The sequence below is a fragment of the Gobio gobio genome (assembly GCF_949357685.1).
Source record: "Gobio gobio genome assembly, chromosome: 4".
Classification (NCBI taxonomy): Eukaryota; Metazoa; Chordata; class Actinopteri; order Cypriniformes; family Gobionidae; genus Gobio; species Gobio gobio.
This window is the reverse complement of record NC_137100.1, coordinates 50,082,951-50,110,681: the sequence shown is the minus strand read 5'-3', so window position 1 is coordinate 50,110,681 and position 27,731 is coordinate 50,082,951. Positions and strand designations below refer to the sequence as shown.

Here is a 27,731-nt window from a genome sequence, read left to right as displayed (position 1 = left end):
CCAGGAGTTGGATTTTGAATTGAATTGGTCTTATCTGTCTTGTCTATCAGTCGTGCAACACTCAGAGTTTGTCTTGACAAACTTGTAAAAATGACAGTTCACTTTTTGAAAAGTTAAATTACTTTTTACTTCTAAAATATTTCTGTGTACTTCTGTGTTGACATTATTGACAATACGTACATTCACAAACGTCAAACTGGGAACTAGATTGCCACATATCTAGTTTCAGGTGCCATTCAAGTGTCATTGCATAATTAAAAAAGAAACATTCAATCACATCTAAGATGTAAGATATTTAAAGAGTTCTTCTGTAGCTAAAATTTTATATTATGATTTTTTAAATTAGACCCGAGACTCATGATATAACGGCATCCCCGTGTTCCTACATGGGTAGGAACCATTTTCAAGTGATATGAAAAAGGGATGGATGTTTTGTTTTGTTATTTATTATGAATTAATTTTCTTAAAATAATGGTTGACCTCCTCCAATGGACATGATTCAGCCCACAGGCAGTCTTTGAAAGCTTTGAGCTATATGAAACTCTTTTTTTTCCCTGCACTTATTGACAGCTCTGTGATGAAAGACCCGTCTTGATAAAAAAAACAAGCTTTATTATTCCCAAGACACAAAACCATCTGTATGAACTACTATTGATGAGCTGTTGGCACTCACACCACCCCCGCAGGTCATATGTATGTCCGTTTTTATGTAAGGTTTTTCTGTATGAGACAACAGGAAATGAGAGGTTTAGTTGTAGACAACAGAATCCAAAACTCAATTAAATTTCAAAATCTCTCTATGTCTGCTTGTTTTTTTCTATATATTGTAATGGGGCTACCTCATGGAATAGACACTATGGGAACGCTCCTTGTGAGCTGGTGTCTGAAGCACCTGTGCTGCACGGCAATCTCCACAGTCAGGTGATGTCACAGGCACGTCAGCTGGGTATATAAGGGTGCCTCGAAAGAAAGTTATCAGGATAATTCTCTCCAAATGCCAGTCATAAACATTCACACACGTTCCCAAGCTGAATCTGATCTTCACTGTCTGAATTAATCTGAGGTGCTAGCTGGATTTTAAATGCTGGATGCATTAAATTGATCAAAAGTGACAGTAAAGACAGTTATAATGTTGCAAAAGCTATGTATTTCAGATAAATATTCATCAAATAATCCAAAAATATTCTATACTGTGGGCACAACCACAGATTGAACGAAACAGACTGCTTTTATGGGATTCCTCTGGGGGTGAGGGAGGGAGGGAAGGGGGACAAGAGGGGCACCTCAGCCGATTTGGGCTCTAGCCACCGGGCCACCCCCTGTGCACGGCCCTGCATGTTCTCATATCCATATATTTGGTTCTAAAGTCACAAGTAAAGATCTCCAGGTTTACTGGGTTTTACACGATTCTTATGCAAGTAAGATCGTTTTGTTAATATCACCATGAGTTTGAAAATCATATTTTATTGGTTCAGAATTTTCACAAAGTTGTAATGCTGTGCTTTAAAACCACACCAAACTTGTGCTTAGGGCAAGCAGAGAAAAACTGCAATTTCATGGACAAAGGAAAGCACACCTCTCAGAAAACGTACAATAAAGATACTTTTAGATGTTAAATTTATATTTGGAGCATTGGGATCGCTAAACGAGGGTTTAATGAATTTGTTTTTGTGAAAACCCCAAATTTGACAAAAACTGACCTTTTTCACTTGTTTTGCCTGTATCTGAAAATTAACCTGTGAGCATTCCGACTCATTTTGCCAGCACAGGTCACATATACAGAATGAAATAGTTAGCAATGAAGTAAACACAATAATATGCGTTTTGGTTCTTCACTGTTCGAGAATGAAATTACCTGCAACCTAAATCACCACCAATTTCCTGTCTCAATTTTTGTCTCTTCTAGGCCATGAGCTACCATTCTTTATCCTGCATCATTCCCTGAGAAGCCAGAAAGACCATCTGCATATGCCCAGTGAGCCCCTGCAGGAATCATTTAGTTCTGCTCAGCAGACAGAGGTCTCTTCCAGGACCCCTCACTTCACCCTAAAAACCAGAACGCACACTCCTAGGGGTGAGTGCACTTGTCACCAACAGAACACACATGGCCAACTCAATATAAAGCATAGTAAGATGCCTTCTCTGAGGCTCTGTTCTCTATGGCACAGTGTCTCCATGACACAGTGTTGAGTTCCACTTCGAAAGGGACGTGGAACTCAACGCTGTCATGGAGTAGACACTATGGGAACGCTCTTGGTGAGCTGGGGTATGAAGCACCTGTGCTGCACGGCAATATTGGTTGGCTACCACAGTCAGGTGACGTCACAGGCGCATCAGCTGTAAGGGACGTAAAGAACGTCATCAGGTTGTTTTGTCTCCAGGAAGCCGTTTGTTTGATGTGCATGTGGAATTCTGAACTGCTAATCTGTCCGTATAACTTAAAAAAGGCGATATGAATAGAGATGTGTGTTTAAGAGATCCCCGTTTTATAATGGGTGATAACACACAGGGGAGTGGAGCATGCACGGGCAGTCCTGCCTTCTAAGCCATGCCGGTTTATATCGCGACTAGTGGGCAAAGCATATGGAGCAGCAGGCCAGGCTGGTGGCACACTGCACACCATGGCAGTGTTGCAATCTTATCAGGATCTAAGCGATGGGGTGTCTCCAGACTTAGTCCTGGAGCTCTGCCGCACCATAGAATTCGTGACCCACACTTCTACCTGCTGCCCTTCCTAGTAAAGGAAAGGTACTACAGTACTGAAGTGAATGTGACAAGTTGCACATCACTTTATCATCTGTAGCCTGTCTGGTTCTAGGAGTATGGAGTCGATATTAATGAGCCTCCCAGGTGGCAAATAAATAGCCGACCTGAAGAGATTGGGCATTTCACACTATCACGTCCCACTTTTTCATCTGGCGCATATGGAAAAAAGAAAGAAAGAAAAGGAGGAAAGATGGACTATTACGCTGCACATGTCTCACGCCTCTTTCTTTCTGGGTGCCAGGAGGTTAAAGGTGGTGGCAATATGCTCCTTCTATATAACAGTTGGGCAATACCACAACTTACATCCCTCATCCTCATTGATCACCCTGGTGCCAAGAGTGCAGAGGTGTTAGCTATGTGCTCCCTCTTTGATCAGATGTCAGGGCAGAAAGATCAAGGCTGAATAGCATTAATCTGCTTCTTTGGGAAGGGGCAGCTATCTAAGCATTCTCTTAAGCCCCGTTTTGACCAAAATCACCGGAACAATTTGTACCAGGAACTTTTTTACTGGAACTTTTTCCCCCAGACCTGCTACTGTCTGCGTTTCCACTGTGGTCTAAAGCAGTGGTTCCCAACCACGTTCCTGGAGGACCCCCAACAGTGCACATTTTGCATGTCTCCTCAATCAAACACACCTGATTCAGGTCATCAGCTCATTAGTAGCTACTCCAAGACCTGATGTGGGTGTGTCAGACAAAGGACACATCCAAAATGTGCACTGTTGGGGGTCCTCCAGGAACGTGGTTGGGAACCACTGGTCTAAAGTACCGTGAAGATTAGGCAAATTAGTCTATAGATGTGGGACTGCGCGCGACTGCTCCTCCCAGTCAGCGACGGACAGTAATCATTTTTGTGCGACACTGTCTGCAACAATAACAAGTATGGAGGAGATGCAAGCAGCAGCTGCTTTTGCTAGTTATGTATTGGTTTACTAAAGATGTAATTAACAAAATGGCGGAAAAGAGACGAGCACTGGTACTAAAGCGTATTCTGAAAGCTAGATTTAAAATAAGACAACGTATGTTATTATCAGCTATTACGGACATTGACCGTGAGATGGCAGAAACAAACGTGCGCCATCAGACAGAAAGAGCAAGACTGATATTTACTGAACGCAGAACGAACCTCGCAAGAATTTAAAAAATGCCCGCTGAAATAAAATGCTGCGTGATCTCAGCCAATCAGCATGTTCAGCGCCCAAGTCCCACCCCCGAAAGTTCCTGAACTTTGAAAAAGTACTACCTCGCGAGCAGGGCCGTTTGGAGGGGGAAATATTTACCCGGAACTTCATTTAGACCCTGGTTCCTGTGGTCGAAACACACCGAGTACCAGCCCAAAGTTCCTAGTTCTGGGGAAAGTTCCTGCGGTGGAAACACGGCTTTAAACTGGAGGCTGCATCAGTCTGTTCTCATATATGGACGGGCAGATCAGTAAGGAGAATGAGCTTTTTTGCGTCTGTGTCTCACTCCTTCATTTGTAGCCCCTCCAATCTATACCTGGAGGCAGGGGCGCCGCTAGCAATTTTGGGCCCTATGAAAGAAAATGATGTTGGGCCCTCTACCACACCAACCTAGCTTTCCAAAATCTTTGTCTGCAATTTAATAATACTGACCAATTAAGCTCCGCTCGCTCAACCCAGAATGCCCCAATTGGCTGATGAAACATTGATTAAAATTAAGATACAGTTTATCCAAAACAAAACTTAATGAAGTGGTCAATGAATCATGTCTGATCAACTCCATTCATCTTATGATGTGTCCTATCTCATGCTGTTCACTTTTCATAATCGACATAGATAGACAGATCGACAACATAGACATAAAAAAACCCACATTATAATATTTAAACATAAATATAAAAATAAATACCTTAATGGCTGCAACAATTATAGCACGTCATTTCGGAGTGGGATATGAGTGAACGTAGTTTTACCGGTGAGTGTGAGCGGTTCATGAGTGGAGCGTTTTGCTGGATTTTGCCGGAAATGCGCCATCATTTTTTTATATTTGTAAAGGCCTTTGCACACTGAGTCCGAAATTCACATGCGAAATTTTCGCACGTCAAAAAATAAATTCGACCTCACCTTATGTCAATTACGCTTGCACACTGCCTCCGAAACTTTCGTCCGTCAAAAAAAAAAAAACGGAACAGGTTCGATTTTCTGCGTTTTTCGCATCCGTTTTTCCCATCTACAGTGCTGATGCCCAACCTAAAACTGCTGGCAATGGTGGTGAATGAATCGCCAGTGCTCAGATACCTACATATACAAATATTATTGTATCAAAAATACTACAAATATTATTATATCACAGCTATAATTATAGCACACCAAGTCCCTGTAAACCGTGTGTGTGTGTGTGTGTGTGTGTGTGCGCACGCGGATCCCTTTAGACATAGGCTGTCAGTCTCTGTTCAGGATAAATTGATTCACGGAAATTGGTGGTCTTCTTTTTAATATGTGGCTCCAGTATCGCTAGCAAAGCATCAAACTGAGCCACTGACATGCTAAAGTAAACTTTGAATCGGTCTGGATAATCCCGCAGCTCCTTGATAAGAGGAACTCTCCTTCCTCTCTACTCGATCGCAGAAGTGGATGGACCCAATATTTCCTATTTTTCATTTTTTAAGAGAGAGGACAAAAAAAATCATCCTCACTACTTGAAGACGGCATTTTGTGTTGTTTTGCGTTTTTTTTCGTAACACATTCATTAATACGCATCGGACTCAGTGTGCAAGGTCTCTGTGCGTGACAAATTTTTCAGATCACGAATACGAAAAAACGCATCCGAAAATTTCGGACTCAGTGTGCAAAGGCCTTAACTCTTTGGTAGATTATACATTTATAATACATTACTACTAGTACTGTTACTACTAATAAAACCGATCTCTGGGGGCCCCAAAAGTGTGTGGGCCCTTAGAATCGTCCTAACTTTCCCCCCCTTAGCTACGCCCCTGCCTGGAGGTGATGCATGCAAACATTTTGGGGGACTGTGCTAGCATGTTTTCACAACAGCTTGCAAGGAGTACTGGAACAGAGTATAAAAGAAGACTGTCACAGCTGGCAACTTGCTCTCTGTCATCTGCTGGAACTGTAGAAATGGGCAACAATCAGCCGACAAGAGCAACTAGAGAATGGTATGAGAGCGCTATGGCACTCCAATCTCTCAGTGTCCTCTCCAGTATGGGAGGTAATAGTCGGACGACTTTACGTGGACTAGTTCTCCAGGAGATCTGTTATCTGGTAGAGCACTTCCCAAGAGTTTCGTCAGGAAAGTTTTTGGTCCTCAGAAGAGGTTAGTCACACCCCTGTGATGATTGGCGATAGAGAGCAAGGAGGGTGGAGAAGATGCTCTGGCGCATCCTAATGATCTATCGCCAGGTTTCCCCGAAGAACATTGCCATGTTTCTTAAGTAGCGCAGGCAGTTGAGATAACGATATTCTCTCCTGAGCCCTCTCCCAGTTCTTAGGACATGATGCTGAACATTTTTATGCTCGCTTTGATGAGGTTGCTCCTTAAAGCTGATGGCCAAGGGTTTAGATAGTCAGGAGAGCAGGTCATGTTCTGTCCCCTCCCTTTTATGGGGGTTGTGGGCGGATGCAGGAACTGCGGCCTCCCTAACTAGCTCTGCCTTGCAGGTAAGTTTTAATGGTATTGAGCTGTGGACCTTTTACCACAGGCACTAAAGCTCTTGGTCACTAAGCATGCTGTATGGCAATCTTTGGCTACAGCTTAGCTTTCTGGTATTCTCACAATACATAGGCATTTGTTCAGTATGACATAGTGGATATTTCGTTCCCATAGCGTCAACTCCATGAAGCAGCGTTGGCTTCCACTTCGAAAGGGAACGTCTCAGTTTACGATTCTAACCCTGAGAAGAGTAAGGAGACACTGCGTCGCATTAACATATTTCCGGGATGCCTGTGCGTTTTCCTGATTGTCCTTGGTGGAAGCCAATCAAGATTGGTGTGTAGCACACATACTTCAGACACTGGCCCACAAGGAGGATTCCCATAGTGTCAACTTCATGTCGCAGTGTCTCATTCCCCTTCTCAGTGAACCATAGTTACAGTCATAACCAGAGATGTTCTTTACAGTATATGGATGTCTAAGCCATTAGCAGACTTTTGCTGCACTTTCTCCCTTGAAGGAGAATTTGTGGAATTCTACGGAATGGAATTAAACATGTAAAATGAGTTAAATGGAGTTCTGAGCTGTCTTCTGGGGTCTGCAGGTGCAGATTCAGTGTGCAAGAGTAGTGGAAGGCCGGGCAAATTGTCACATATCTTACAAACTTTTTTGTTTATGAGTAAAAATTTAAATCACATAAATGATTACTTGTTGGTTATATACACTGTTTGAGGTTAGTAAGATTAAAAAAAATTGTTTTAGAATGTAATACATTTATCCTCTATCAAGGATACATAAAATTGATTAAAAGGGACAATAAAGATATTTACAATGTTACAAAGACTTCTATTTCAAATAAATGTACTTCTTATGAACTTTCTATTTATCAAATAATCCTCTATAATCATATCTGAATGATATGATCATGCGACACTGAAGACTGGCTTAAAGCTACACTATAGCTGCGTCTCATTTCGAAAGGTTGCGACCTCCAGAGGTCGCATTTGAAGGCTGCATGCGTCATCAAGGCTGTCTCATTTCATAAAAGTAAGTAGGACACTCCGAATGCGATCTTCAAATGCGGCCTTCTTTTCAGGAATTCGGAGTGTGCATGAGGTGTATCCTTCGCTGCTGCAGATAACCCACAATTCTTTGTGTCGCCATTAACAACCGTCATGTTTTTTAAATATTATTTGAAAAAATGGCGCCGCCGGCAGATAAACATGCAAGCGAAGATGTGGTGTTTAAACTTAAGTAGTTTCAAGCTTGTTTTTGTTTTTAAGCTGTATTATCTCAAATAGATAGTTGTGGTAAACAGGATTACAAGTGTTTAGTGATTTTTAAACGTTTAGAACAGTACTTTGCTGTCAAGGCAAGAAACATTTCATAGTCATTTTCAAGTTATAAATAATTTTCATTCCTATAACTGGTGTGAGAGCGCAACTCCACTGTGAACGTGTTGGCATAGCAACGTGATACTTCCTGCCTGTGTGTCCTACGGAGGACGTCTCGTTTAATCCTGATTAAGGACACTCCGTATACCGCATCCTTCACAGGATGTGTCCTCCAGAGGATGCAGCCTTCAAAATTAAAGGGGTGGTAAACCACGTGTAACAAGGTTTGTTCGTGTGGGAAGAAGGAGGCGGGAACCGGCAAACGATCAACAATAAACTTTAATAAAATAAACAAACAAAGTGAAAGTAAAAGCGGCAGCCCCTCACGGACGACTGCCGCGCACATACATAAACAAAACGTAAACAAATTACAAATCATAATCCAGGCCTGGTCCTCTCTCGTCCTTCACTGTCGTCGCTCCTCCTTTATACTCCTGTCACTCCTCCGTGAGACACAAGGCCGACGGCACGCAGCTGGCGCTCATCATCACTAATGACCGCGGCCTCGTCCCGTTCTCACGGTCCCTCAGCCTCACTGCTCGCCACACCACGATTTCACTTTTCTAACTTTAGCTAGTGTGTAATGTTGCTGTTTGAGCATAAACAACATCTGCAAAGTTAAAACGTCCAAAGTTTAAAGCAAAGGGAGATATTTGCTTTTAAAGAAATCAGTTTCTAAGGACTACAGCAAACGAACGGTAGGGACTACTAGACATTCCTCCAGGGTAGCTGACATCACCAGCCCCAATATTTACATAAACCCCTCCTCCAAGAACATTAAATTAGGGGGGGCGAGGCCATTTTGTATCGCAGCGGAAGCGTTGGAGTGTTGTTGCCGCAATGCCGGCGAAACGCTGTTATTTTCATCCGGATTGCAGGTCCACTTTGTTCAGCCTTCCTAGGGACGGGGGAGCGTTGCAGTGCGTTTAACATACAATATGTTATATGCATGTGTGTATGAGACATTGTCAATCAAGCTTCTATTATTTTGGAGGTCAGAGACTCATACGCTTCAGGCTAGTATTTCCAAAAAAGATAAATAAATAAATCACTATAAGCATGTGCTGCCTCCTGCCTTTCAAGGAGGACATTCAGCCATAAAACTTTTTTGATAGACTCAAAGTCGACTGAACAAAAGCTCCTTCAAATTCTTCTTTGTAGCATGTTAGCCATTCGCGAGTTCAATGAAGGATTCGCACAACGGCTTGTCCTGAAAGATGGATTTAAAAACAGAAGCTGTTTACGGGCCACAACCTGTAAGTATGATTTATTTTTCGACTATGTGTTTTCCTGTAATAGTTCGTATATTGTTAATTGTACGTTGTAGCAAGGAAGTACACAGATGACAACGCTGTTTGGCTCTGCAAACTAGTGTGTTAAATGCTCATTCATACTTAACGTTATCCGACAAACACCTAACGTTACAAACTTTTTTTAAAATCTCAACAGCGAACTTGGCATTAGTGTAAATTATCTTTGATTAGAGCTTTTATGTATTGTTTATCAACAGGCATGCTAAACATGGTTCTGTGTTTGATTTGGCTACCATAGTAAAGCCAATGTTTAATGTTCGTTTAGGGTTAATAGTTCTTGCGACAGATATTTGGCTATAATCGTTCTAAAAATACAAAAGTAACAGTGCCATTCAGTAGCGATCACTATAGATCCGCAGTCTTTACTCTTGAGGACTGAACAGGTTGAACAGGTTCTGCTCGATCATCTTCACTAAAATTGTCTGGGTCTGATTCGGGCTCAAATTGGTATGGTGTTATTGACGCCATTGTTTCTAATACTACCCAACGTTTGACGCCACGTTTGAGCGCAGAATCTTGGGACATGTGGGTTCACCTTCACCTCTTGTCAGGCAGAAATCATGTTCATGGATGCAATTATTAACATTACTGTAGTATGAAGCAGAGCAGGACCGAGTGTTGTGGAGCTGAGCAAGGCCGCAGGAGCGATTGAAGAGCGGGACTGTTATTATGGCATAGTCGCCGGCGGGACTTTTATTATGACACGGTCGCCGGCGCCACTTCCTCTTTTCCAGTCATCAGTATGAGGTAACGCAGCTCTGTTTATCGTATTAGACACATCTGAGCAGTGGCGGCTGGCCAATAGAGGGCGCTGGGGCGCCGCCCCATCAAAATTCCAGAAATATACATGTATACAAAAATGATATAAAAATGAAATAAAAATAAAATAGTTTACTCATTCGACGTGCCGGCTGTTAGTAAGAGCTTCAACATTTAATAAAAACTGACTTTGATCGGTTAACTATTTTATATGTTCTTCAATATGTTTCATGGTTTCATGCGCGAGGGACGCCGGACAAATGGATGTCTATCTGATTCCAAAAATCTACCGGCAGCATGTGACCTGAAGCTGGTCTCTAATTGGTTTTTAAAGATCCTGCTCCGAACGCAGGTCGCTGCGTCCCTGGCAAATCAGAATAGCGAAAGTGCGCGGGCGACACAGTCAATCCGACTCCGCCAAAACCTTGTTATGATGATCAGTTTCGTAGAGATGGCAGCAGTTAAACCAAATTCTTTCACAAGGCGTTTGTTGGAAGATCCCGAGCCGGACCAACGCGATTTACAAATCCAGCAGCAGGCCAGTGACAGAGGACAGAGGCTTGTTATGAGAAACGTAGGTGGCTGACTGGATGTGTTGTTAGCAATGCCCTTTATTGCTTTCCCTGTCTTTTATTTCAAAGTGTCGGTACTGAAGTTTTGTGGTCAACAACGGGGGTAAGAGACCTTAAATATCTAACTGAACAATATAAACGTCATGACACTACTGAGATGACTGACTTTAATCAGAGAGTCATTGAGAAATTTGCTGGCCAGAAAGAAAGGAGAGCAAAATTTATGTTCAAATAGTCAACATGCTAGTCTGTTGTTGCTGTTTTTTTTTTCTTCCTTTCCTCATTCAATTATATGTGGGAAATTAATGTGTAAAAAGATAAAAGTGAAGACACTGTCTCCCCCCCAGCCCCACCCCATGCCCGACGAAAAAAAAGCCCCCCCAAAAATAATTATCACCAGCTGCCACTGCATCTGAGTGTGTTGAAAAGGAAGTTATGACGTTCGCTCGGCGGCTGCTATGACAGTTGTTCACATTGCAGTGAGAGTACATAGACAGTAAGGGTGCGTTCCATTCGACAGGGTCCCTACGCACTGTTCACTGCTCCCTACTCCCTGAGCACGGTAACTTATATCAGTTGAAGTGGACTTCGCTGACAATAATCACTCATTTGGAACGCCCTGCAACGTCATCAAAGAATGGCAAAGACGGGATCGCGCAGATTATGATATAACATAAATTAATATTGTAATTTACTTTACTTTCAAATTTAGAACCATATAATAAGTATATACATTTACAAAACACACAGTATGTATCTAAAACATAAAATCAAAACATTAGTTTTATTAGTTTTATAAGTTGTATTGACTATGAACACATTTGAAGCTGCACCTGTCATTCAATATGAAAATAAATTTTGATTTGGTTAACTATGTGTAAATGTAGGCTATTCTTAATCAATGGTCTTTGTAGCGTCTCATCTAGTGCGCTTTCTTTCCCAAGCACAGCTACATAGAAAACATTCCTGAGGTAAATAAAGTAAAATATAAAAAAAAATGACAGCCTTCAGCTGCTTCTCAACACTTTTAATTTGTTTACATATTCATAAAATATAATATGTCAATTGCCATAACCATTCATAAATACTCTAGTTTGTATAATAACTATGAATATTCAAATGCTATAAACCCTAACCCTAAGCTGTTTAAATCCCACGGCTCTGCTCCATCGTTAGTTCAGACAGGTGATGCGACGCCGTCGCGTAATGACAGTTGGGGGATTTTCACTCTCCACTTCCTGTGAAGTGATGTATCGATGTTCCCTTCTTCCCTACGCCGTTTGCAGTACCCTTCGAACTGAACATATTCGCTCCCTTTGGATTGGAATCTCACTTGAGATGGCGGAATACCCTCTGAAGTCCACTTCGCAGTCCACTTACGGTCGAACGGAACGCACCCTAAGAGTACAGCGTTTCTGCTAAATAAAACCGGAAACCGAGGGTAACGCAGATATGACGCAATTGACAGGCGACTCCCTCACACGCATAGCTCACACGTCCCGGTTCCTTGGTTAAAATAGCAATTTCTCACGATTTACAAATAGTTGGAAACATTTGGGATATTCTAAGTACTCAACTGAACAAAATATATAACACTGGCCTAGTGGTTTTTGGATATTTTACTGCAAAAATCTTAAATAGTTCACCTTTAACGGCTGCTGAAAATTCAGCTTTACCATCACAGGAATAATAATAAATGACATTTTAAAATATAAAATAAACTTGAAAAATTCTAAATAATAAACAACATTTCACAATATTACTGTATTTATGATCAAATAAATAATGCCATGGTGAGAGTATAAAAGACTTCTTTCAAAAACTTCATACAGACCCCAAACGTTTGAATGGTAGTGTGTTTGTTTCAAAAACCTAGTTAAAAACTACAAGTAAATATGAACATTTCTATGAATTCTTTCAAATTAAAATGGTAGTTCTCGCACAAAAAATTTACTCACATAAAAAAGTCACTCATGTCATTCCAAACCTTGTGAAACACAATTTGTGGTGTTTGAAAGCTCCTTGTCATTTTAAAAATCTTGAAATGACAAGAGCAGAGTAACATTTTCTAATTTTGTGTTGCACTGAATAATTAACAGTATTTAGAACAACATGAGGGTAAATAATGACAGAAATGTATTTTTCTGTGTAAACTGTTCCTTAAGTTCATATGCTCTCTGACGTTCGCAATATTCAGGGAATTGATTTGTTTCATAATTGGTTTACTGCTAAATGTATTGTTTAAAACACATTAAAATAATACTTTTTTATACTTTATTGTCTTCTCAGTGCTTCCCATCGTGACAGCATACCCTATGTAGTTTGACAACATGCTCACTCAAGCAGATCAGACTATGGCCATGAGCTTAAATTGCAGCTCCGGATGCAGTTTTGTCCAGCCATCATTACTTAGAGGATATTGGGAAAAGTCACACCTTTTACTCCAGTGACAATTTCATTTAATACACAACCTGATCTCAGGGGCTTTCAAACTTTTTGGAGTCAGAGACCCCTTATATAGAACATTTTCCAAGGACTGTATTGTAAGTCGAACCAGGTCAAACTTGCGTTGTTGAGAGAAAAAACACAGACAAGTTGCATCGGTTTATAACTCAAATTTTATTATTAGATTTAGAAAGAAAGTAAAATGCTGGTACAAAAAACGAAACGTTAATAAACGCTAAACACTGTAAACATGTATTTTACTTCCCCTTACTCTAAATCCTTTACATTTATTGGTAAGCATATTCAGAACAGATAATTTTTTTTTAATGGTGATCAAACATGTTAATTTATTAATTGATGAGACAAGAGACACTGAAATGCTGTGAGGAAACATTTAATAGAAAGAGGGTGTAATTTTCCTTGTGTTTTCCTTTTTCTCTCTCAAACTAGGGTCAGCAGGACAGTAGCTCCTTCCAATAATGCATTTGCTGGTTTGTCTGATTGGTGTGTTTTATTTGTCATTAACTAACAGGTGCTTTACTCAAACACAAAAGAAAGAGGTCTCTGATTGATTGGGCTCTGAGGAGGGGACACTTTAACCAATCTGATGGCCCATCTGATTCACAAACTGCCTCTCACAAGCTATTCGGTCAGTCTCTTTCATCCATTTGTCCTGATGGAAACTTGCCCAAACCAATAATGGTAAGGATATCACTGGCTCTGGACCTTTTTGTTTCACTATATTTGGTGATGTTGGATTTAAAGTTTTTGTTATTCAGGACCACCAATTGTTCATGGCATTTTCACTTAGCCACAGGTTTAGGTAGACGGTATATTTAATTGGTGTCAAATCGATTAATCGAGATTAATCGAGATTAATCGCATCCAAAATAAAAGTTTGTTTTTACATATGTGTGTACTGTGTATAATTATTATGTATATATAAATACAGACTCATTCATGTATATATTTAAGAAATATTTGCATGTATATCCTGTATATATATATATATATATATATAATTTATATTAAATATAAATATTTTATAAATATGTAAATATTTTTTCATAAATATATACATAAATTAATGTGTGTATTTATATATGCATAATAATCAGTTCACACACATATATTATTATTTACTTTTATTTTGGATGCGATTAATCGATTTGACAGCACTAATATATTTCAATGTTTCTTTCTAATTTCTCATCTATTTAATATAGCATATAGCCTTAAGTCAAACTGCAAAAATAATATAGGTAAAATTATAATAAATGGTAATGTTGACCAATGTTCTCCAACCGTGTATTAGTGTGGATGACTAGCACCACAATTTTAGTCCACACACACGCACGCACGCACGCACGCACACACACACACACACACATTTAATAATGCCAGCCAGTGGCACAGATCCTCAACAAAACCTGTCTCCATATCGGCGTGATAAATCCGATTTTCAACCAGATGGAACTGGATTCAATATTTTGAATGTTGCGATCCCAATCTGACTTCTGACCTGTAATGCTGCCTGAATCATAATCATACACTGTCCGTTCATGTTCATTGCCCAGAGGGGAACTGGCCCCCCAACTGAGCCTGGTTTCTCCCAAGGTTTTTTCTCCATTCTATCACCTGTTGGAGTTTGGGTTCCTTGCCACTGTCGCCTCTGGCTTGCTTAGGTGGGGATACTTAATATTCAACAATATTATTGATTTACCTGCATTGATTGCATTCTCACCATTGTATGAGAACTTAAACTGGACAATGACACCATTGTCTTCTAGAGCTGCTGTACAGCCAAAAAACACTTTATTGCATTATTTTCCTGTTATTACTGTAAAGCTGTGTTACGGCCTGCTCGTGACCGCAACAAAGATAAGACAGCCACAACACTGAAATAATATAATAAATGGAATTTGTTACAAAATCTAGGGGTTTACAAAGTGCAAAATGCTGACAACGACAGATCTCGAAGCGAGGCAACCAGAGGCCAGCCGGAGATGATGTCAACTCTCCGTGCCCCCCTCCATTGCATGAAACCACGACATATATCTCCGCCTCCTAATTGGAGTCAGGTGTCCTGCATCTTCTGCGGCCACCTATAAAACAAGGAAACAAAACCAACAAATACCAAGAAAAGAGAAACACACCCATACCCATAACAAGCTGCTTTAAAACAATCTGTATTGTTAAAAAAATTTAGCTCAGGAATCACAAAATGAATTGTGATTACACTTAAAGGGTACATAACACACATAGTTTCTGCCAATCTCATGTTAATCTTGAGAACCTATAGAGAAGTATTGCACATATCTTCATATCTCTGAAGAGGCTTTAGTTTTATCATATTTGTAAAAGACATACGCTGTACCGATTCTTTCCTAAAACAGCCGAACTCGTGGAGGCGTGCAGTGGGCGGAGCTAAAGAGACACAAGCACATAGAGACAGAGCGTATTTAGGCCACGCCCACACCGGGGGGGGGGGGGGGGGGGGGCAATCCAACGCTCTCCATTGACTTTGCATTGCGGGAGGCTGCCTCATTGTCATTTCGGACTTATAACAAAAAACAGAACAATGTATAAAAGCTGATATGTGACAAGGTGTACAGCAAACAAGCTAAAAAACACAGAAATAAATTTTTATAAGCTGTCGACTCAAAATAACGAGAGTTTAAGGAGACAAAAGTGGATAAAGGCAGTAAAACGTGACGCTTCAGCAGGAAGAATGGGTACATTTTGGGATCCTGACACTCAGTATGCCTCAGTATACCTATGTGTGCAGTAAATATGTTGTCACTGTTAAGTCAAATATCCAAATGTCAGGTTTATAAATGATATTTCCTGTCGTTGATTACATTCCCCTCTAGTCGCCGTAGTTAACAGTGTAATATGACCTGTAGCGCTCTGTCTCAATGGCCTAAATCCACTTTTTTGTCCTTAAACGCTCGTTTTTTGGGTCAACAGCTTATAAAAAACGTCTGGGTTTTTGCCTCTGGGTTTTGTTTAGCTTGTTTTTGCAGTTCACTTTGTCACATATCAGCTTTTATACATTGTTCAGTTTTTTGTAATAAGTCCGAAATGACAAAGAGGCAGCCTCCCGCAATGCAAAGTCAATGGAGAGTGTTCGATTGTTTTCCCCCCCGGTGGGCGTGGTCTTCAGATTATGACGCGTGTCGCTCTGTCTCTATACACACACACACACACACACACACACACACACACACACACACACACACACACACACACACACACACACACACACACACACACACACACACACACACACACACACACACACACACACACACACACACACACTGCAATACATCATGGCATTATCCCTGGATAACTTTCGATTCACTATACGTTTGTGTTGTTTACATTATATGCACCGGGAACAAACACACTTGCAGAACACTTGTTGCTGCTCCGGAAAAACAAGCTGCATCCACTGTTTCCTTAACGCTGTGTATCTTTCCCTCACAACCAAAAAACGCACTTCTTTAGTGGCATTGTTGATTTCATGGTCTAAAAACAAAAGGACAGCGCTGCCAACGGCTTCCTTAACCCAAACAAAGCTCATTGATGGGCGTGCTCTTACTCTCGCTCTGGTTTACGTGCACATGCACTCATCCGGGAGAAGTGCCCATACATGGAATTCCGCCCTTTATGAAGTCATGCAGGGCCATATTAAAAAAAAAACTTTCCCGGAACCTGTTCAAATCCTGAAGGAGTGTATTTGGCACAGAAATACTCCACCATATGTCCAACTCGTTTTTTTATTTTTTTTTATTTTTTTGTTTAACATGTTTAGCATGAGAATCTAACAAGCGGCCTTGAGCTGTGGAAAGGCGCTATATAAATAAAACTTCTTAACACTGTAAATAAGTCAGAATGCATGAAATAGCATTAGACCCCATATATCCTTGCCTATATGGGAGGGGCATTTGAGTAAAAACATTTGAGAACCAATTATTTATTTATAAAAAAAATGCATGTATATAAGTAATTGTTTACCTGGATGTTATGTGACCATTAACCTACATCAGAGAACTGTGAACATGTAAATGTGTTATTAAATATTTTGAAATATAAACTTAAATTCTCTGGTGGTAGTACTACAAGCACAGTACATTTTTATGTGCAATGGGTTTGGCTGACTAAAAAGTTTGATAATCCCTGGCTTTTATTAACTATTTTGTGTGTGTGTGTGTGTGTGTGTACACACAGGACCTGCTATATATGCTATTCTGTGAGGGTCCAGAGACCCGTGGAATCTTCCGTCGTTCAGCAAATGCCAAAAACTGTAGGATCCTAAAAGAGCGAATTAATTCTGGGCAAAGTATTTCACTGCATGAACAATCAGTGTTCGTCTCTGCATCTCTAATTATGGTAAGAACACAATCATTTCAATTCAACAGTGATATATTCTGACTAAAAATTCACACAAATCATTCCTCATCTACATTCACAGTCTAATTCTACATTATGAATCTAAGTTATCGTAATCAATGGCTTGAGCATAAGAATTGTACTATGGCCTATATGTTAAAATGTCTTTGATTAGCCTTTTTATTCTTTATTAAATTGTATGCGTGTTTAGGAGTTCTTGCGGAAACTTCCTGGTGGCATTTTGTGCTGTGACTTATATGATGACTGGATGGAAGTGCTACAGAGTGAGGATCTACAGGATAGACTTAACAAAGTCAGCAGGTGAGAACATCACACACTGTATGTATGTACTTAATTGTTCATGTGTCCCCTGTTTGTCCTGAGCAGTTAAACTGTCCACTGTTCTTCACAAAAATGTGCACATTCTTTGGTTTCCAACATTATCTGGATATATGAACTTCTTCAGCAGTGACTGTATGATTTTGAGATCCATCTTTTCACACAGAGGGCACTTGAGGTACTCACACACACCTATTACAAAAGGTGCAAACATTCTGTGAAGCTCAAGAAAGCAACAGGCTGTATTAACGCCTCTTGAACCCAAAGTCGCTTTACAAAAATATTTTACACAGAATAGAGCATAGATAACCAGCCTGGTTTCATTCCCAGATATTTGTTCACAATATTTACAGATACAAAAAAAATACTTTTTTGTACATTTAAACAATATGGACGTACTAGTACTAGCAGCATTTAAAATGTAAGCAGTATTTTGCATTGACAATTATAGAAATAAAATATTTATGAATCCTTTATAACATAAATATATTTATATAGTCACATTTACCATTTTATAGATATATTTTAGATTCCTTAATGCTATCCTTAAACCTAAACATAACTACTTTTCAACAATAAAAATGTAGTGACAATAATTTTAGTTACATACTGTACATGCATATTATAAAAAACATGACAACTCAATAATTTATTCTGAAAATGACAGAAAGTTGTCCCAAAGTAGTCCAAATGACGAAATGTAGCACACAAAGTATACAATAGTTTTATCTAAGATACAGTGTAAAATTTTTGTTGTTAATTACTGAAAATCCTAATCCAGTCTGTGAAGATGCACGTATCTCATTCAAAAGCACATCACTTGGTGACGAGGCATACAAGAGGCAATGTGCTTTTAATATCATTGACATAAACCTTATTTTTTTTTGTTACTTAACATTTCTTGAGTGTGGGATTTCATCGTTTTCACAATCGCTACTGACATTGCAGACATAGATCGCTGAATAAAGTCTTGAATTTTTTATCATTTTATGGTACGTTTGTGGTAGATTTTATGATAATTTTGTATTTATAACATATTCAGAAAACTGCCATGTCCCATGGCAAACTAAACAAATATTAAATAATGTTTAAACAATTATAGAAATGTTATTAATTTTAAGATTTTAGTCTTTTCTAAATTGTCTAATCCTTTGAAACAAGATGCCACAAGAAGTCACACAGCAAATTTAGTAAATGAGCCGTATTTTAATAAATGCGATCGAAAACTAGCCTAGAAATCTAGACGCACCCTAGCGGCAGAAAATATATTTTGCCGCGAGTGTAGTCTAGCAACTCTCGGTAGACCTGAGAGCTGGAAAAACCAAACTCTGGTCAGGCCAATCACAGCGTGTGTAGAGTCGGTGGGCGGGCTTAACATAATGACGGCACGTCACGGCAGAGTTGCGGAGGTTCTGCGTGCTACTTGTAAACAAAGAAGCTGGAGAACAGCGGTCTTTTGAATCGGCTTTGGCCGCGACTCTGAAAGATTTGGAGTTAAGCTTTTTTTTGAGAAAAGAACAAAGAACGGCACTGAAGTTATTCTTAAGAAAAGAAGATATGTTCGAAGTTTTGCCTACCGGATACGACGAAAGTCTATCAACTAACGTTAGCTCGGCTTCACTTCTTCGCTCTGGTTGGTTGTGGCGCTCATGGCGCTATCCAATTGCGTGCAGAGGGAATTTGAAAGACAACCGTTTATCCCGCCCCTCGGATTGAGCCCTGTCAATGGTGAGTTTCCAGACCCAACTTGTCAGGCTAATCGAAAACATAATCTTACTGATCAAAAATACAATAGAATCAACTGATTAAATATTCATAGATTCATTTTGTAAACATTTTTACATCTGTGAACTTGTCCATATGTAAATGATTTACATTTTAGATGCTACGTCAGTACTTCAATATTATACGTTTAAGTGTCTATGCAAACATAAGTAAATGTATGGTAGAACCACATCTTGCATAAAATACATCAGACTAATCATAAGATCATGAGATTCCAGGCGAAGAAATAATTAACACAGAAAACAACATTCTGAAAGGAGATTTTGTCAAGAGTTAATGGAACAGAAACTGGAAAATACACAGGAAATAAGATGTGCATTTAGAAGTCTACTGAAAGTAAGAAAAGAAGAGGTGTTACAGAGGTTCTGAGGAACTGACTTCCAGAGTCTAGCGGCAATAACACTGGCACCCATAGTGGCTAATCTAAATTTAGGAGCAGTAAGTAGACCAGTATCTGAAAACCTCAAGGAACAGGCAAGGGAGTGAGTAATTTACATAGTTACAAATTCAAAGACCCTGCCCTTTAAATGGGATAACAAGTGGTCATTAGAAAACACATAGTAATTATCCTTCAAATTGTAAGTTCCAACTAGGATATTTTGACATCCATTCGTCATGGAAAGACTCACACTATTGCATTGCTTCTACTTTTATAGCATTGCAGAAATACCATCTGCTCACATGGGAAATGAAATGCTTCAGGCTCATTTAAGTGTGTAATCAGTGAAACGTCTTGCCAAATACATCTTCTATAGGTTCTAAAGTGGATAGTCATTTTCTTATCACCTCTTTGTAAACATCTTCAGTACTTCCTCCAGCATCATTATTCATGCAGCAACCTCTGACCCTTAATTTAAGGTATAAAAAAAATATATAAATATAAAATTAACATCTATTATTTTTACTAATTTACTTAAACTAATTAGTGTGAGGGTAAGCTGTTGTAAGAAAAGAACAGCATGTTATCAAATGTTTTTCGGGAGCACAGCAGCATGAATGCTCAGCTGAGAGATTTTTAATTTATACATTATTTCTCAGAAACACTCCAGACTTTTTTTTTTTTTTAAGCCTGTACTATTCTAGACAGCAATTGAAACTATTTTTCAGCACTAGAAAATAATGGAACCTGGAATGGACAACTCATATTCAAACTTATGTTTGAATCAATTATTTTGTAAAAATATAGATCACATTGCAAAGCTGTACATAGTGACAGTAGCATGAATTAGCATAAACATATTAACTCTTTCCCCTCCAGTTTTTAAAAAAGTTGCTAGCCAGTACCAGAATTTTTGATAATTTTCACAAAACTTTCATGGCCCCCAGAATATTTTGTTGTATAATTATATGAAAATGCAATATACCTATCAAAAGAAAGAACAGAGCCTCTGCGTTTAAACAAAACAAAAAAAACATTTTATTCTTGCTTTGTGCATTCTTTTCAGTCTTATCAACACTTGAATGCGGGTAAGTTTCGTAAAAAAAAAGCAACATTTTAAACAAAAAACGGAGAAAAATTGTGTTTTTGTCAAAGACTACAACACATGCGTAAGCAATGCTTCTATCGCTTGTTTCTACTTATTGTTCACAAGTGTTTTGTTCTGGAGATTCTGTACTCTGATGCATAAGATGTATAATAGCGGCCCCTACCATATAACGTTGAAAACATGGATCAGCTGTAAATTCTGTCATTGGCCGGAACCATTGCGTCATGACGGAAATTACCATCAATGGCAGGGAACGAGTTAAAAGGGGCTTACTTTATTAGTCAACAAACATTTTTTTGTATTACGATTCCTTGGGTTTGCTGATGGTAAAATGCTGTAAAATGATCATGATCGCTATAATTTGCCTGTAACTTGCCTCAGGGTATTGAACAAACAAATCTTCTCAACCAGTTTGTACAAACAATATTCTTCTCAATAGATATTCATCTTAGAAACACATAATGTTGTTGAAGAGCCACTCAAGCAGTTTGCTGCAGGCAAAGTAATGATAGTATTTTCTTTCTGCTGTGCAGAGTTTTACATTTTAATCTATCATTTGAAAAGTTAAAATTACAATTACTTATTGCTTGGAAATTTCTTACGTATTGATATATTCACTTTTTTATGCTCACCTGCTGTTTTATGTGTGTGTGTGTGTGTGTGTGTGTGTGTGTGTGTGTGTGTGTGTGTGTGTGTGTGTGTGTGTGTGTGTGTGTGTGTGTGTGTGTGTGTGTGTGTGTGTGTGTGTGTGTGTGTGTGTGTGTGTGTGTGTGTGTGTGTGTGTGTGTGTGTGTATGTGTGGATATTTGTGCAGGATTTGATTTACATGTGTATGAGAGGGCTGAGAAACGTCTGCACATAATCATTTGTTGGAAAGGTTTTTTGAGTATTTGTTTTATGTTCCTGGTTATCTGGTTGCATTGGTCTGTCATTGTTCAAGCTGTATTATCTTTGTGTCTAGTTTGCTTGCACAGTTGCCGGAGAAGAATGTTACCTTGCTGTGTCACTTATTTGGAGTGCTACACAGGATACACACTCACTCCGAGGTGAATCAGATGACAGCAACAAATTTGGCCCTTTGCATTGCACCCAATATGCTCTGGAGGTCTTCCCAAATCAGCCCTGAGAAAGAGGGACAGAGTGTGTTGCAGGTAAGACAACAAATATCTGGTGTCATGTGTAATATTCTGATGTCGCTGAACTGTTTATTATATACACATGGGGTTCAATAGCCTGAGATCTGTACTAGTGAAAATTCTTTGTCATTACAAATTATATTATTAACACAATTTGAGTGAAAAATTATTTGTAGATTTCTTGTAGATGATCATGTTCACTGGCATTATTTGAGAATGATCCAAAGAGCAGCTTGGTTAAACAAATGTTCTTGTTTGATTGGTGACATAGCAATAGTGCAGAATCAGAAATATTTCTTATTCATTTTAGGTCAATTGGCTTTATGCACAGCTGCACTACTTCCTGAACTTCAGCCAGCTCCTTTGTTTCCTGTCTGCCATTATTGGACAAACTGATTAATCCAGGTGTGCCTGACCTCTGTAGTAACAACAACAATAATCAGACACACCTGGATTAATCAGTTTGTCCAATAATGGCAGACAGGAAACAAAGGAGCTGGCTGAAGTTCAGGAAGTAGTGCAGCTGTGCATAAAGCCCATTCATTTAAAGTGCCACTATTATGCTATTTTAAAGGCTCCTGATTTTGTTTTGGAGGTCTCCTACAACAGGTTTACATGCATCAAAGGTCAAAAAACATTTAATTTTCTCATAACATCACACATCACCACATTGTTCAATGATTCTCAAACAACTTTCAATCTTTCTCCATCCTTTATCTTTACTCAAAGTAGTAAGAACAACAGACAATCTGCATTAATAGACACAGTTTTAGGTAATAGAGGCCCACAGCTGAATAGAACTATTTCATTAAGACAGTAATAACGTGAGATAGCCGGTTAGCCTTAAACTTTCACCATATAAAACACAAAACTACATATTTTGAACACCCAGTAGCAAATATATACTTCAATAATTAATAATACTTACAGGTTGTGATTCTGAGGAGCAAGCTGGTACAAAAAAACTGGGTACTACTGACCCATCTTTCCAGAGCAAGCGTTTTGTGAATCCCGCGTTGAACTACGAGATTTGAGAAGCAGTCGTCAGTGAAATGATGTTTGAGGGCTGGTCAAGTTGTCCGCAGTCAGACAACGTACAACATTCGCGGGTATTATGCAAATATACATTTTAGTGACGTTGAACTGTCACGCAGCATTAAAGGGATAGTTCACCCAAAAATGAAAATTAGCCCATAATTTTCTCACCCTCAAGTCATCCGAGGTGTACATGATATTCTTCTTTCAGACGAATAAAATAGGAGTTATATTACAAAAGTCCAGGCTAATCCAAACATTAGAATTTGATTTATAGTTGCTCTGTTTTTGAAGTTCATAAAAAGTGCATCTGTCCGTCAAATAACGTGCTCCACTCGGCTCTGGGGTGTTAATAAATGCCTTCTGAAGGTTTGTGTAAGAAAAATATCCATATTTAAAACTTTATCAAGTTAACTTTCGGCCGACCGCCTGCCTTCTGTGGGAAAGTGTTGAATGTTGAAAGTGAAACTCAAGATGCGTACATGACGTCATGACGAGCCTACCTGGTCTGCATTAGTCTTTCGATCGGCAGGGGAACTTTCAACAATTTTTCCAAATATTGAAAAGGGAAGGCGGTCGGCCGAAAGTTTACTTTATAAAGTTTTAAATATGGATATTTTTCTTACACAAACGCATCGATTCGCTTCAGAAGGCCTTTATTAACACCCCAGAGCCGTGTGGAGCACGTTATTTGACGGACAGATGCACTTTTTATGGACTTCAAAAATAGAGCAACTATAAATCCAATTCTAATGCTTGGATTAGCCTGGACTTTTGTAATATAACTCTGATTTTATTCGTCTGAAAGAAGAATGTCATATACACCTCGGATGACTTGAGGGTGAGTAAATTATGGGCTAATTTTCATTTTTATCAAAAAATGACTTGTTAAGGCTGTTCAGAGTTGTTTCTTTCTTTTGGGAGACAATAACTTTATTTATCGTGCACTTTCGACTTTACAACTTTGCAGAACGTTTACAGGCACAAACAGCTATATTACACACTGCATGAAAGGGAATATTCAAAAAAAGTTAAAATAGGGGCACTTTAAAAGGATTTTCAAAGTTCAATATCTTTCTGGATTTAATGACAGTAGCTAGTGTTGGCTAATTAGATAATAATTAGAAAATTGTTCTTTGAAACAGCTTTAGAAAATATAGCATGTTACACCGGAGGGCACTACTGTCACAACTACCCACAGACAATATAATCACTCAGTCGCTGAGTTTCAAGTAAAATGGCTTTATTGACAACCCATTCTCACTCCCAAGGCGTCAAAATCCGAAGCATGGTCAAGTGCTTTCCGCGTCACAATAAAGACGCTAAAGGTACCCCTAGTCGTCACTATATCGACGCGCTGAGTGCTCCATTCATTTAAATGAGAAACCGTTGGCGTCATATACAGACGTGTTGGGCATGGGAACGTTATTGTCATGATGATCATATATTGGGTTATGGTTTTGCCATTATGACATGTTGGAGTGTGATTCTCAATTTAATCAGCCAGCATAAATTTATTTACGCTATCTAGACACGTTTTAACATATAACCAAATCCCATTCCATCCCTAAACCTACCCATTTGTGTGGTATATAAAACACAGATATAACAGGCAGATACGACTGCATGCACAATTTATTCAAAAAGTACAATAAGTGTTCCAAGGCCAAGCAATTGATTTGTGTGAAGGGAATCCCCAAAAGCGATCAGCGTCTCCATCCACCGAAGATCATGAAGACATTAAATTTCAAATATTGCCGCCTGTTATGTCAGTTTTCATAGTGAAATTGCATTGGCTCTCGTATGTCTCGTGACAAATTGTGTCATTACGTCAGCTTTGATTGTAAAATGTTATTGGCTCTCGTGTGTCTTGTGACTGATTGCGTCATGCTAAAGAGTAAAATCATGTCTGCTTTTACAAATGCAAAAAATAAAATGCGTCTTGATCTGACGCATTGGGTAAACAACTGAAATGAATGGAGCACCCAACGCGTCGATATAATGACGCCTAGGGGTGCCTTAAGCATCTTCGATGTGACGTGGAAAGCACTTGACCATGCTTCAGATTTTGACGCCTTAGGAGCGAGAATGGGTTGTTATTGTGCATGTATTCATTCATTAAGTCCTTTCTCTTGTTCAGGAATAGAAGCAGTTCCCTTTCAGTCTGTCACGTTCGACGTACGTCGGAACTGACGACGAATTGGGATCTGTTTTCAGAGACCAGTCTACTTCGAGTGTTTAAAAACGAGCCAATGAAGATTGGCATGCGATTCACGCATTCCACGCACCGCCCCGCAGCGCGGGTATAAATAAGGAAGTGGAATGCCGCATCATTGCTTTCTACTTCGGAGCCGAACAGTGCATCATTTCGCTGTTTCTACGAAGAGTGTTATTCGAGTCTCGTGTGAAGGACTGCTGTTCCAGTGTGGGTGTGACGGCACATTTCAGCGGGTGGCTGCTTCAGAGGAGAAAAAGAGCTGGTTCTGTTGGTTGGCTGGGTGTTTCCGTTTCTGAGTGCTCACGCAGGCTTGCACTATCTGAACTGCGTGAGCCGCGGTCATCTGCCTGAGTGCTTCAGCACTAAAAGAGCAGTTTTCCTTTTCTAAAAGAGCAACACGGTTTGACCCTGCATCTTTTTCAAGATGTCATTCAAACCGTGTGTTTCTGGATGCGGTTGTTTCCTGTCCTCATTTGACGGCCACGATCTCTCTCACATATAAACATGTGAGATTGCGTTTGTGGGTGATCCATGTTCTCTCAGGAGAATGTGATCACGTTGGTGCGTTGTTCATCTCACCTTTCTCGTAAGGGCTTCAGCGTTCAGCGCGCTGTGTGCCGTCGAGCGCCGGCTGACAGCGGGGGTTGTCACGGCAACCCAGCGTGTCACTCGGTGCTTTAGATGCGCGGTCGAGACTATGAAACGTCAAACGGGGTTGAGTCCCTTTGCCTATTCCCCGATCTAGTTTCTTTTCTTCCACCAGAAAAGGGCTACTTCGGCTAATAAGCCTTGGTGACCTGAGGATTACAGTGGTGCTTCCCCGCCGGGTACAGCTCCGTGGGCCCCCACTCCTCTATCGCATCGCAAGCATGCTGAGACTGTGTTTGTGGGTGGTTCATGTTCTCTCATGAGAACATGACCACGTCGGTGCGTTGTTCGTCTTGCCTTTTTCATAGGGCTTGAGCGTTCAGCGCGCCATGTGCCGTCGAGTTTAAAGGCCACGTTCACAGTCTCACATGCCTGCTGGTAGCTCTCCCCAGGCCGCCTCTCTGGCTCATCCGTACCATCAGACTCAGCTACGGGATTCAGTTCGCCTAACGGCCTCCCAAGTACAGGGGCATCCTCTTCACCTCCGTGCGAAGCAGCGATGCTCAGGATCGATGTCCTACTGGCGAAGGACGTGGTCGAGCCGGTTCCTCCAGCCGATATGAAGTTGGGTTCTACAGCCCCTACTTCATTGTACCCAAGAAAGGTGGTGGGTTACGGCCAATCTTGGACCTGCGTATCCTATATCGGGCCCTGCACAAGCTCCCGTTCCGGATGCTAATGCAGAAACGCATTTTCGAATGCATCCGTCCCCAAGATTGGTTCACAGCGATCGACCTGAAGGACGTGTACTTTCATGTCTCTATTCTCCCTCGACACAGACCATTCCTACGCTTTGCGTTCGAGGGGAAGGCCTATCAGTATATAAGTCACGGAGGCAGCCATTGTTCCGCTTAGTTGAGGATGCGAACGCCGTGTTCTCTATCTCGACGACTGGCTCATACTGGCTCAGTCTTGGGAGCAGTTGTCCAAACACAGGGACATGGTGCTCAGTCACCTCAGCCTGTTGGGTCTTCGGGTCAACCGAGAGAAGAGCAAACTCTGTCCCACGCAGAGGATCTCTTATCTCAAAGCTTTATGACCTCAAAGCAACTCTTCATCTGTTACGGAGGCCAGCAGAAGGGAAAGGCTGTCTCCAAGCAGAGGTTAGCCCAATGGATAGTGGATGTTATCGTCTTGGCTTACCAGTCCCAAGACGTGCCTTGCCCGTTCGGGCTGCGAGCACACTCAAAAAGGAGTGTTGCTTCCTCCTGGGCGCTGGCTCAAGGCGCCCCGCTGACAGATATTTGTAGAGCTGCGGGCTGGGCGACACCTAACACGTTCGCTAGATTCTATAGCCTCCATGTAGAGCCGGTATCTTCTCGCATTCTCGCCCTCAGGGGCCAGGAACGCTAAGTGCCCGTTCTAAGTGTCGGCTTGCAATGCCACTCCCGCCCTCTGGGCCAGATACGTGCGTCTATTGTCTCCAGTTGTGTTCCCCGGAAACGGCTAACCCTGTCGAGGTCCTACGTCACTTATTCGTGCCAGACTTTGCAGCCGTCTGACGCCAGGCCTGCACCTGCATGCTGGTGAAACATGCGTGTAGGCTGGGTTCCATATGTAGCGGTTCCCTCACGGCAACCCCATATGTGTATTCTTCCACGGTACCAGCTACCCTACTTGGCTAGCCCGTGTCTTTCCCTTGACAGAGCCCGCTCTGTCGTCCCTAGCGGTGTTCTTTCCCCCCTGGAACCAGGTTGCAACCACTCCAGAGACTGCCATATGTTGCACTACCCTGCCAGGTTAGTCCTTATGTGTATTCCGCCACCAATCCTTCCACTGAAGGACGTGGCCCCACAGCGTACCATCT

General features: G+C 40.5%; 1 protein-coding gene across 1 annotated transcript in view; it reads left to right on the top strand.

Moving 5' to 3' along the window:
• arhgap20b (Rho GTPase activating protein 20b) overlaps positions 1 to 27,731 on the top strand; it is a 72,153-nt gene that overhangs the window by 27,971 nt on the left and 16,451 nt on the right. Inside the window, exons 10-14 of the mRNA XM_079813742.1 lie at positions 1,907 to 2,074; positions 13,411 to 13,580; positions 17,115 to 17,276; positions 17,488 to 17,597; positions 21,849 to 22,038. Coding sequence (XP_079669868.1) covers positions 1,907 to 2,074; positions 13,411 to 13,580; positions 17,115 to 17,276; positions 17,488 to 17,597; positions 21,849 to 22,038 — 800 coding nt within the window. The remainder of the gene's footprint in view (positions 1 to 1,906; positions 2,075 to 13,410; positions 13,581 to 17,114; positions 17,277 to 17,487; positions 17,598 to 21,848; positions 22,039 to 27,731) is intronic.